The sequence below is a fragment of the Jaculus jaculus genome, chromosome 8 (genome assembly GCF_020740685.1).
Source record: "Jaculus jaculus isolate mJacJac1 chromosome 8, mJacJac1.mat.Y.cur, whole genome shotgun sequence".
Classification (NCBI taxonomy): domain Eukaryota; kingdom Metazoa; phylum Chordata; class Mammalia; order Rodentia; family Dipodidae; genus Jaculus; species Jaculus jaculus.
In genome coordinates, this window is record NC_059109.1 from 60,567,667 (window position 1) to 60,580,002 (window position 12,336).

The 12,336-nt window shown below is 42.6% G+C and overlaps 1 protein-coding gene across 10 annotated transcripts in view; it reads right to left on the reverse strand.

Annotated features, from left to right (window-relative positions):
• Ryr3 (ryanodine receptor 3) overlaps positions 1–12,336 on the reverse strand; it is a 598,743-nt gene that overhangs the window by 25,554 nt on the left and 560,853 nt on the right. For all 10 annotated transcript variants that reach the window (XM_045155998.1, XM_045155993.1, XM_045155990.1 and 7 more), the window contains 6 exons: positions 11,231–11,312; positions 9,276–10,603; positions 6,298–6,356; positions 5,464–5,635; positions 2,966–3,052; positions 1,574–1,774 (listed from right to left, as the gene is read on the reverse strand). In XM_045155998.1, coding sequence (XP_045011933.1) covers positions 1,574–1,774; positions 2,966–3,052; positions 5,464–5,635; positions 6,298–6,356; positions 9,276–10,603; positions 11,231–11,312 — 1,929 coding nt within the window. The remainder of the gene's footprint in view (positions 1–1,573; positions 1,775–2,965; positions 3,053–5,463; positions 5,636–6,297; positions 6,357–9,275; positions 10,604–11,230; positions 11,313–12,336) is intronic.

Sequence of the window (12,336 nt, forward strand, 5' to 3'; positions counted from 1 at the left end):
TCCAAACTTTCAATATTTTTTTCTTCAAACCTCATATCTATATATCCAGAACTTTTTATTTCTAAGACAAAAGATAAGATTTAATGATTTATAAAACATTACCTCTGAAAGCAATAAACATTGAAGAAATAAAAGACTAATGATAGGAAGCAGAAAGGCTATTAATGGGCAGGGCACACTGAGAGGAATCAATGGCTGCTATTAAGTAATGGATGGTATGGGAAGGAAAGCAAAGATGAAACTACTCTGATGTCTGTTATAATTTGAAATGTTTCTAGAAAACAATTTAAGACCAGGATGTAGTCTGGCATCATTATCTGGGGCTCCAAGTATTCATCAGTCTTCTAGAAGTTGTATATTCTTATAAGTAAAAAAAAAAAAGAAAAGGAAAAAGAAGAAGAAACAGAATAAAAGACAATCATAGTGTAATGGAAGTGGAAATGGACTTAAAACACCAAAAATGGAAAATTGGGGATTAATGTTAACTGCAGTAGTGAGTAAAAATGATCTAAACAAATTATGCCTCTTGGTTCATGCCCTTGAGTAATCACCAAATGCAACAGTGGCTCTGGACTGACATGTTACTTGCTGTGACCAACAGAATGGGGCAGAAATAACACTAACAATATGACAGTTCTGTGCCTAAGCCTTGAGAAGATCCAGCAGCTTCCACTTCTATACATTTTTAATTTCTTTGAAACTCCAAGTGAAACATGGAAGTCCAGCTACCTTACTAGAGAGATCCTGCATAGAGAAAGATACCCCAAGCCTACATGCAGAGAGAGGAACTCCAGCTACCCTAGCCAAAACCAGCCTTCTACCTGTTTCTTTGCTAAGGTGCTTGGCATAGTACCAGCTCTCAGATGGCTGCAGACACAGCCTCTTCACATAGAGTAGAGGAACTACCCAACTGTACCCAATTAGCCCACAGAATCAGAGAGAGAAAATGATTTTTCTTTAAACCACTAAACTTGGGGTGCTTTGTGTAACAGTAGGAGATTACTGGAGAATTATTGAGGTCCTCTAACATCTATAGTGCTTACAACAGAATGAAAAACTATTATTTTTGAGATAGGGTCTCACTTTAGCCCAGACTGACCTAGAATCCACTCTGTAGCTCAAGGCTGGCCTTGAACTCACAGCAATCCCCCTACCTCTGCCTCTAAAGTGCTGGGATTAAAGGCATGTGCCACCATACCCAGCTTGGAAAAATATTTTTATAAACATTCCAACATCAGCTCAAAGATCAGAAGAACCTCTCATGACTAGTTTCATCTGTGACTTAGCCTGGTTTCATCTGTGACAGCCAGGTAATTCAGATGCTATGCAATCTGACAAGAGGTGTCTGAAATAGGACTCCTACAAGACTTTGTAGACTGTATATGGATCACCTTGTAGATTGTGATTTTAAAGCCCCATGATTTTGCAGTTGTAAGTAGCTCCTGACTGACACCAGTGGTAATGTTCTACCAGCCTCACTCTTTAAGCAAAGTCTTAGAGAGCAAAGGGATGGTGGAGCTCATAAATGACTCTGCCTCCCCAAGGAGTCAGGTCAGACAGTGATCATGCTCACCTTTAAGCAGTAGTAGCCCACCACACAGACTAGAGAAATGATGGTGTGGACAACAGCCAGGGCCCTCAGTGTTGGTGCCATATACCCAGTGCTCTCCTGTAGGACAAAAAAAACCATTGCTTCTTCCTCCTCATCATCATTGAAGGAGTTCCACAGGTTTGTAACATCCTCTGTCTCTTCTTCTAATGGTTCTTCAGTGACCTGGCCCAAGACACAGAACCACTTATAAACATCTAAAGGAGCCTTGCCATGTATATTTTATGGTTAGCATATTTTGAACATATACTACAAAGTCAACATTACCTGCTGAATAAGTGAGGCAGGTAATCTATTTCTAAGAATCCCCCAGTATCTTTAATACTTATAAATAAATTAGGAAGAGACAAAAATCTGTTTCTTAGAAAAGAAAGCAAATACTTTAAATTAGGGACCATTTACCACACATGCTATAACCTCTTAAGAGGTCATCTTTGAAATGCTGTATCCTGAGAGAAACCAGAGATAGGCACAAACAAGTGTATGTACACCATTAGTACAACAGTGTTTCTTGTTCTTTCTGAAGTTCCATTTACATTCATGGCTTTTACCTACACAGACAACTCTCAGCTCTTCACCTCTTGAGCTTTTTCATGTAGCTCCTACTTGACCACTGGCTGTCTCCATTTCAATAGCTAAAGTTACTTCAACCTCAGTATGTTTAAAACCAAGCTACATACCTTGCTACAGATTCCACTTTTCTACGGGCAATAGAAAATCATTAGTTTGTCAAGTGGATGGTTGATATGGATAAGACTATTGCATAAAAGTTAAATTGCTGGTTTTATACAGGAACCAGAAGACAGAGATAGAAAAGCCAGTGACAGATTTTATCAAGAGTAAGTCGAGGATCATTCTAAAAATTCATTTCATTAACAACCATCCCATGTCTACCATGTGCACGATACAAACTCACCAGAATCTTCATTTATCATAACAAGTACCTCTGTCCCCAACTTCTACAAATTATTCCTTCATGATGGTTCCTCATAGACTAAGACTAGTGGATCTTTGTTAGATTATGCCTCAAGGAAATAACTGTTATTCATTTTGAAATGCCCTATAATTCCCAACATAATATCTAGCATTTGGTGGATACCCAATATTTGGATATTAAATTATATAATAACCAAAACCAGTCTGAACTATTGAAATATTTCCCTACTTTGCTCCTTTTTTTCAGTGTTCTCTTCATTCCCCCCATTATGAAAGCTTGTGTACTTTTTAACAATTTCCTTGGATACTAAAACTTTTTACTCCAACTAAGAGCATAAGGTCTGTTATAGCTTTCCCACCCCCATGTATAATATACTTAGTCTCTTACACATTTAGCAACTAATCCTGAATGAAACATACCTTATAAAAAAGCAGGATGAAGTTGATAGCGAAGGCTACAAACAGAGCAAGGAACCTCAGGTTGTAGAAATTCCTGGCCAGGTAATGCTAAAAAGAAAAGAACAAGCAGGAGTAGAAGAGCCATGAAAGGGCAAGAGCTCTCCTGTCGCACATTGAAGAGCTACCCTGGCTAGAGGCTTACATGGTAATTGTTCTTTGTTTTGGACCCTTTGATAGCAACCCTGGCTTCTTAGCAAAGGTACAAATTGCCTGGTGGGGAAGGGAGCAGACAAGAAAGGTTGGTTGTTTGAAAATTGCTTGGAATGATATTAGAAGAACCCTGTCCTGGTTCATCTGTGAAGCTATTGTCTGTTTTCCTGATTACTTTATGCAAGAAGTAGACTATATGAAAATTATGAGTAATCTAGGACCACAGCAGAACCATGTAATCATTCTGTGGCCCAGATTTTGTTTTTCCCTTCATAAATCAGTCCCAGGAATCTCCTTCATCCCTTTCCTCAGTGGGCACCATTCTCATTCTTGCTGCCATCTTTCCAGGGACTGTCTCTGTGGCTGCTGAAGCAAGTTCCACACTCTGTACCAGTTCCTCACTGATGGTACCAGGTAAAGTATAGTCCTGGCCAGCAGCAACTGAACCTCAGTGGGTGACTTGCCAGAGAAAGAAGCTTGATTGCATACACAATAATAATAACTTGGGAGCCAGTGTGGCAGCACAACTTAAAACAGACAACTATTTTCGTGTCCCAATTATTTGAACTGCTTCTGAACTTTTGGACTAGGATAAGACATGTCCCCTATAACACAGACAAATTTAGCTGAAAAGAGGTGCCATTGCTATCCTTGAAGAAAAACTAAGCAGGGGTGTGGGGAGAGGGCTGTGGCTTTTCCCTGGTATTCTTCCTTTTTCCTTGTCCAAGACAAAGGGATTAGGCAGATAAAGAAGAAGAAAAAGAAAACAGGAATTAAGGAAAAGAAGGAAGTACATGACTGAAAGTAAAACAAATCAGTTGGCAAGCTCTCTAGAGTCTGCCCCAGTCCAACACGTCCTCCAGCTCTCTAGAGTCTGCCCAGTCCAACACCACCACCAGCTCTCTATGTCTGCCCCATTCCAACACCTCCTCCAGCTCTCTAGAGTCTGCCCACCCAACACCTCCCCCAGCTCTCTAGAGTCTGCCCCAGGCCAACACCTCCCCCAGCTCTCTAGAGTCTGCCCCAGGCCAACACCTCCTCCAGCTCTCTAGAGTCTGCCCAGTCCAACACCTCCTCCAGCTCTCTATGTCTGCCCCATTCCAACACCTCCTCCAGCTCTCTAGAGTCCACCCTGTCCAACACCTCCTCCAGCTCTCTATGTCTGCCCCAGGCCAACACCTCCTCCAGCTCTCTAGAGTCTGCCCCAGGCCAACACCTCCTCCAGCTCTCTAGAGTCTGCCCAGTCCAACACCTCCTCCAGCTCTCTATGTCTGCCCCAGGCCAACACCTCCTCCAGCTCTCTAGAGTCTGCCCAGTCCAACACCTCCTCCAGCTCTCTATGTCTGCCCCAGGCCAACACCTCCTCCAGCTCTCTAGAGTCTGCCCAGTCCAACACCTCCTCCAGCTCTCTAGAGTCTGCCCTGTCCAACACCTCCTCCAGCTCTCTAGAGTCTACCCAGTCCAACACCTCCTCCAGCTCTCTAGAGTCTGCCCCAGTCCAACACCTCCTCCAGCTCTCTAGAGTCTGCCCAGTCCAACACCTCCTCCAGCTCTCTAGAGTCTGCCCCAGTCCAACACCTCCTCCAGCTCTCTAGAGTCTGCCCACCCAACACCTCCTCCAGCATTCTAGAGTCTGCCCCAGTTCAACACCTCCTCTAGCTCTCTAGAGTCTGCCCAGTCGAACACCTCCTCCAGCTCTCTAGAGTCTACCCAGTCCAACACCTCCTCCAGCTCTCTATGTCTGCCCCAGTCCAACACCTCCTCCAGCTCTCTAGAGTCTGCCCCATTCCAACACCTCCTCCAGCTCTCTAGAGACTACCCCAGTCCAACACCTCCTCCAGCTCTCTAGAGTCTTCCCAGTCCAACACCTCCTCCAGCTCTCTAGCGTCTGCCCCAGTCCAACACCTCCTCCAGCTCTCTAGAGTGTGCCCAAGCCCAACACCTCCTCCAGCTCTCTAGAGTCTGCCCCAGTCCAACACCTCCTCCAGCTCTCTAGAGTCTGCCCCAGTCCAACACCTCCTCCAGCTCTCTAGAGTCTGCCCCAGTCCAACACCTCCTCCAGCTCTCTATATTCTGCCCCAGTCCAATACCTCCTCCAGTTCTCTAGAGTCTACCCTAGTCCAACACCTCCTCCAGCTCTCTTGAGTCTGCCCCAGTCCAACACCTCCTCCAGCTCTCTATATTCTGCCCCAGTCCAATACCTCCTCCAGCTCTCTAGAGTCTGCCCCAGTCCACCACCTCCTCCAGCTTTTTAGGGTCTACCACAGTCTGATACCTCCACCAGAAAGGACCAAGTGGGGAGCACTTACCAGCAACTTGATCTGATAGATTTCTAGCCCTTTAAAGAAATTGGCCATGAAGGCTTCAGGTTTCTCAGCCTTCTTTCCTCTCCTACGTGTCTTCTTGGTTGTCACTTCTGTCCACAGATACTCAGCTTGTCCCTCCTCCTTGACTTTGTCCTCCTTTTCTCTGTCTTCCATGCTGCAGGGATAAAATGACTACTCATTAGGTGAGGAGAGAGATTAGTCAGCCCAGAAGAGATATTAAATTTAAGAGAAACTGGGTAGAGTGGTAACAGATGAAATTGTCTTTTATACTCCACTGTGGCTAGATATCAAATGTATAGGCAATGAATAATGACAATTTTGATGATAGATGGTTATAACTGTTCATGTGTGATATGTAAATTTGTATCCCTTTGATGTTAGACTTAATGATTATTTATTCCTTTCAGAAAATTTGTCCTTTGTATGCTAAACCTTCTTGTGAGTTAGCAATCGTACCTACTCCTGTAGGTACTTGCACAGTAATTAAAGGACATATAATAATAACGGTCCTGCTATATAACACATATTAAATAGGTAATAGAAATTATTATCAATATTATAGGAAGTTGCTTAATGTGGGTGTTTGATAATTTGTCTATCCAGTGAAACCTGTTCTATATTGGGGTTATAGAATTAATACAAGAAATAACATACATACATTATAGAGGTGAGGAGAAAAGAAATACATCCAGGGCTGATCTGATTCTTGTGCTGATGGAAATCAGGTTTTCTTTTTATGACAGCACTAGGATGGTAGGTGTTATCTGGAACTTTCTACCAGAGAAATCAGGGTAGTCCATGCTACCAAGAACTTACTCTGCCTTCTCAGGTTCTACTTTTCTTTCTGCTTCATGGGCTGCTTTCAGCTCTGCTGCCTAGATAAAAAAACAAAACAACAACAACACAAAACAAACACACAAACAAAAAACACCAGTCAAGTTTTTCTCAAAGAAATGAGTCAATAATAAACCCCACACAGCTGACCTTTTTCTAGTCATGTTTTGGCTTCTCTCAGGATTACAGAATATTAAGTGCCTGCTATAAATCAAGCGACTCCAGGAAGATGCTAAGATAAAGATTTCAAACAGGAAAAAACGCAGTTATCTTCCTCTTATTTACTCAACTCTAGCAGGAAACTTGTACTCAGAGCCTAAGAGAGCACTGTGACAACAAAAGGGAGATGGGACATAGATCAAACCAAATCTAATCCAGAGCCTGCCTCCATCTGACAAGCTTCCCGCTTTCAATGTGCTTGCCACTGTCTCCGTCCCTTTAGCTAATAGTCACTGCACTTAGAGTCATATCAAATACCTCACCAAGGCCTGGCTATCCTCCAGCATCTGGGCCTTTCTCTGTATCTTCATCTTGTACCGCTTGACTTTAAAAAAAATTTTTTTTAAATTAATTAATTAATTTATTTATTTGATTCAGAAAAAGAGGCAGTGAGAGAGAGAGAGAGAGAGAGAGAGAGAGAGAGAGAAAGGGAGAAAATGGGCACTCCAGGGCCTTCAGCCCCTGCAAACAAACTCCAGATGCATGCACCCCTTGTGCATCTGACTTTCATGGGTCCTGGAGAATCAAACTGGGGATCCTTTGGCTTTGTAGGCAAATTCTTTAACCACTAAGCCATGTCTCCAGCCCTTGTTTTTTTTTTTTTTTTTTTGAGGCAGAGTCTCACTCTAGCCCCAGCTGACCTAAGAACTCACTCTGAAACTCAGGGATGGCTTGGAACTCATATTGATCCTCCTATCTCAGGTTTCAGAGTGCTGGGATTGAAGGCATAAGCCACCACTCCTGGCTGACATTGCCTTTTATATCTAAATATTGCAACCAATCCTTTCCTGGAAAGAAATTCTGAATCTTTCTGTGTACTAGGGACTTTGAAATTCCAGTTGTTCAGGAAATAAGGCCAACAATCCAAAATGAGGACCTCATAAAATTAAAAAGCTTTTGTACAGTAAGCAGTTGAGTGAAGAAACATTCTGCAGAATGTGAGAAAAATCTTTGCCAGCTATACAACAGGCAATGAATTATTATCTAGGATATAAAAAGAGCTCAAAAAGCTAAAGAAAACAACCAATTAAAAGCTTGAGTATGTAACTGAACAGAGAGTTCTTAAAAATATTTTAAAGTGTTCAACATCTTTAGCCACCAGGGAAATGCAAATTAAAACTACTTTGGGATTCTATCTCACCCCTGTCAGAATGGTTATCATCAAGGAAACAAATGACAACAAATGCTGGTGAGTGTGTGGGGAAAGAGGAACCCTTGTTCACTACTGGTGGGAGTATAAACTGGTGCAGTTACTATGGAAATCATCATAAAAGTTTCTCAAAAAGCTAAAGATAGATCTACCATATGGCCCAGCTATACCACTCCTGGGCATATACTCAAAGGATATATGCTACTACAGAGATACTTGCTCATTCATGTTTCTTGCTGCTCTATTTTTAATAGTAAAGAAAGGGAATTAGCTTAGATGTCAATCAACAGATGAATAGATAATGAAAATATGGTACATGGTGGAATACTACTGATCTATAAAGAAAAATGAACTTTACAGGGAAATGCATGAAACTGAAAATATACCATAAGGTAAACTAAGCTCAGAAAGACAAACATGTTGTATCATACAATATGGACCTTACTTCCAGTTTTCATACCTGTTAAATACACCTAAATATGGTGAGAGTGAGAGTGAGTGTCAGCAGACACCATGGGAGGGGTAGGAGAAAAGTCTTCAAAGGAAAGGGATATGGAGGAACTAGGAGATATTTTATATGAAGGTGAAAGGAAGAATACTGGAGATGGTGGTTTAGGAGGGAGATGTGAGAGAGGAAGAGGCATGGAAGAGACAACCAAGACTATGCATGCATGAAAGTGCTATTTAAAAAATGATAGGAGACTGTGGGCAAGGACAAGGGAAAAGAGGGTATCAACACATGATATATCCATATGAAATATGTTTTTAATAATAATGATGATGATGATGATGATGACAGGAGAGGGCTGGAGAAATGGCTTAGCAGTTAGCTGCTTGCCTGTGAAGTCTAAGGACCCAGGTTTGATTCCCCAGTACCCATATAAGCAAGATAAAAAGGAGGCACATGTGTCTGGAGCTCTTTGTAGCAGCTAGATGCCTGGTACCATGGTGTACCCATTCTCACTCCTTTCTCTCTCTCAAACAAAAAACCAAGATAAAAAATTATCTTCTTAAATGACAGTAAGCTGGGTGTGGTGGTGTACACTTTTAATTTCAGCACTTGGGAGGCAGAGGCAGGAGGATTGCTAAAGTTTGTAAGTTTGAGGTAGCCCTGAGACTACATAGTAAATTCCAGGTCAGCCCAGGCTACAGCAAGACCTAAAAAGCCAGAAAAAAAGACAGGAAAAATATTCAAAAGTGAAATAATATACATTGGCCTGTTCAATGTGTCACTTCAGAAAAACTTTCAAAAGTGTCCTCTTGCATTATACTTGGTTTTCTATGATTTCACTGAATGGACCAGTCAGCCATAAAAACTAACCTTATAATAAAAATATGAAGGTCTGAGAGCAGCAAGTATGAACTCTGCAATGTAGACTAGCAGCCCTCAATGACTACACATTGAAACAACAACCCAAGTCTCACTTTCTCCAGACCCAGCAGGCCTGGAATTATAAGGTTAGGGCCATCCTAGTGGAGCCCAGTGTTGAATACAGTATTAGCTCTTGTGCGAACCATGTCAGTCCTGTTTGCAAGATACAATGATAGTCATTTTCTGGGGATAAAAACAATAGAAACCAATTAAGCTTACCTGTGCTTTCCTTTTTTTTCGTACAGTACTCTCTAATGTAGGCGGTTCATCTTTGCCAATAATTTCAGAGAGGTCGCCCAAACCCACTTCAGGCCCATGCTTTAAGCTACCTTCTTTCTTTGAATGCAGTCCAAAGAGGTCTGACATGTCTGTATCTCCCTTCTCACCCTTTGTGAAGTGTACTAGCTCAGAGGAGACGCCTGGCTCAGTCATGTCTGCCCTTTCGGTCTCCATCGCATCATCATGGATCCCAAATTGGGTTGGGTCGGGCATGTCACCCAGGATCTTAGTCACTCTGATGTTCTTTGCCCCTTCTACCAGGCCCCCTCCAAACACCGTGTTCCAGAGGATCTGAAAGATTCCCCCCAGTATGGTGAAGAACAACTGGAGCAGCCCCACAAACAGTGTCCAGAAGAAAGAGAAGAGCACTTTCACCAGCTCCTTTGAGCTCATCTTTTTCACATTCCTATACTGCTTCCTGAGGTTCCTCAGGGTCGCCCTCTTCACAACCTTGGCAACATTTTTCTTTGCCGAGGCACAGGCCAAGGCAAATGCAGAGGCAGACTCGAGAGCACTGTCTTCATCCTCCTCACCTTCAATTTCTAGCACATGAGAGGAATCGTTATCTTCTTCCGCTTCCTCCTCTGGCCTGTCAGTTGAATCAGATTCAGAGATCTGAGATGCTAGTTGCATTTCAAAGATGGTGTCCTCACAGAAGTTCACGAATAGCTCCATTTTCTCTTGCTCTCCGCCTTCGTTGACAACATCAAAGATGAACTGCCGCTTAGATTCCTTCACCTGAGGTTTCTCCCACTGAGTTCGACTGGATTCACTGATCTCAAAATAAACACGTTCAATTTTCTTGGCCCCACCCATGATCTCGATTCGTCCCAGGTATGGTTCGAAGTAATTGAGCACACTTTCTGCTGGGTCCAACAGACACTTCAGGCGAGAATCATTTGGCATGTGTTCAGAAAGATTTGTCAGTAACACAGCCACATTGAACCCTATGTCCTTGGCTGGCTCGTGGAACCGGTCGACAAAATCAATGTAATTAAACATGTCATTCTCATCAGCTTCTGCACAGGAAAGCAGAAAGTCAACCTCGGACTGCGTGTACTGTTTCTGCCCTTCCATGGCCTTCTGGAATTCTTTTCTGGAGATGATCCCTTTACCATCTGGGTCATATTCCTTGAAGGTGTCTGAGCTGGTTAAGTCTTTAAGTTTCAAGAACATGTCAAAGAATTTCAAGATCATTTCCACGTTAGTAGATGATTCTACCAGTGTGTCAACCATCTGCTTTCCAATAGTTCCATTGACCACATTCCCTGTGAGGCAGGTTCAAAAGGAAATACAAGTACATAAATAAACCCAAGTTATCATGTCAGGTAGCTATTTTTAGATGGGTTGTATGCCAAATTACACAGCTCTTTCTTGACCATGATAAGTTGAACATAGGTAGGAGGGAGCAGCGAGCCATAAAGGCTATCCCACCAGGAGCCATGGGAGAAGGAACATGGGGAGGAAGGAGATGGCCACGCTGTGACCCTGTTTTTGGACTGGGAAGCAGTTCCACTATCAGCTCATTGGTGATACACAAAGATACATGGTGTCCCTCTTATCCCTTTATCCCTATAATGATATCCAACTAGATGGCTGGCATACACACTGGCAGCCAGATGTATTGAAAAGCAATGGGGAGAAGGAGCGGATAGGGAAGAGCAAAGCTTGGAGGTTTTCCCCAGTTCATTCTGGCTTTCCTACTGATATAAAATGAGTTGGCTTCAGACTTTGTCCATCAGACCATGTGCTCCTCACTCATTTCTTTATCTTTTTGAAATTTTGGCATTCTAACCAATGTCATATGACATCAATGACCTGCCAGAAGCAGACTACGGTTAGTGCTCAGACCAATTACAGTTGTGTGAATGCCTAGTTATACCAAACAGCCCAACCTTCCAGGAGGGACAGAAGCATCACCACCATGTCCTGAAGGAGATCCAAGAGTTCCTTCAGCAGCTCGATCTGACTGGAATCCTAGAACAGAAACAGGAGATACCCCTGAGCTATCTGATCCCTCAGCAAAGTACAGGGCAGTGAGCAAGAAGGGCCTGCTCTGGAAAGGTTAGGCAAAGGCTGCGTCAAGGTCAGTAATGTGGCTTCTCACTGTGAATGAGGATGGCTTATGTCTACTCTCTCTTGAACAGGGAGACTGGCAGGATTTATCCAGTGGAGTGCCTTTATATTCTCCTTGCATTAGTAAATGTGACAGATACATCAACTGTTGTCCAGTGCTACTGAACAATTCTATCCACCAAAGAGCCTTTAGCTATCTCTGGCAGTTTATTTGGTCATTTTCTGTATTGAAGAATAACTGGTGACCTTTGTGGGGAATGTGTCTATAACTGAGTTAAGGAAACAAGTAGATTCTCCTGTCTTTCTAGATCAGATTAACTCAATCCTATTTGGTGGTGATCTGGGTACAACAGATCCTTTAAAATGATATGCCATGAGGGCCTTTCTCTGGATGGTTTTGAAACTAGTCTTTTGGTTTTACTTGAAGCAATGCAGACAGGGTACTGCTAAGCTAGCTCTGTGACTCATACCCTTTGTCATAGAATAAATGTTGCTTGAAAGATCTGATCTAAGGCTGAAATTAAAATTAGGAAATGATGCTTGGAAGAGTAATCCAAGGGTGAAATTAAAAATGATCTCTGGGTCACACTTCTTTTACAGATTTTCTGTTTATCTCTTAACTTTCCCTAGTCCTCCTACTTCCTGAGCAAATTTCCCCTTCCTATGGTGTGTGTAATAGCTACACTGAAAATATCATAGCAGTCTGGAATATTAGAGCTGAGAAGAATCTCAGAGACCATCCGTTCTAACTCTGATAATCAAACAAAAAGCCAGAAGGGGAAGTCACTTTGCAAAAGTCACTGATGCCAGGACGCTTGTCTTTGGAGCCTTTATACCACACAACCCTGGTTGATAGACATGGACATATTACTGTCTAATTAGTAGTCCCCCTAAGAACTCTCTTCCCACAAGGCCAGAGTCAAAA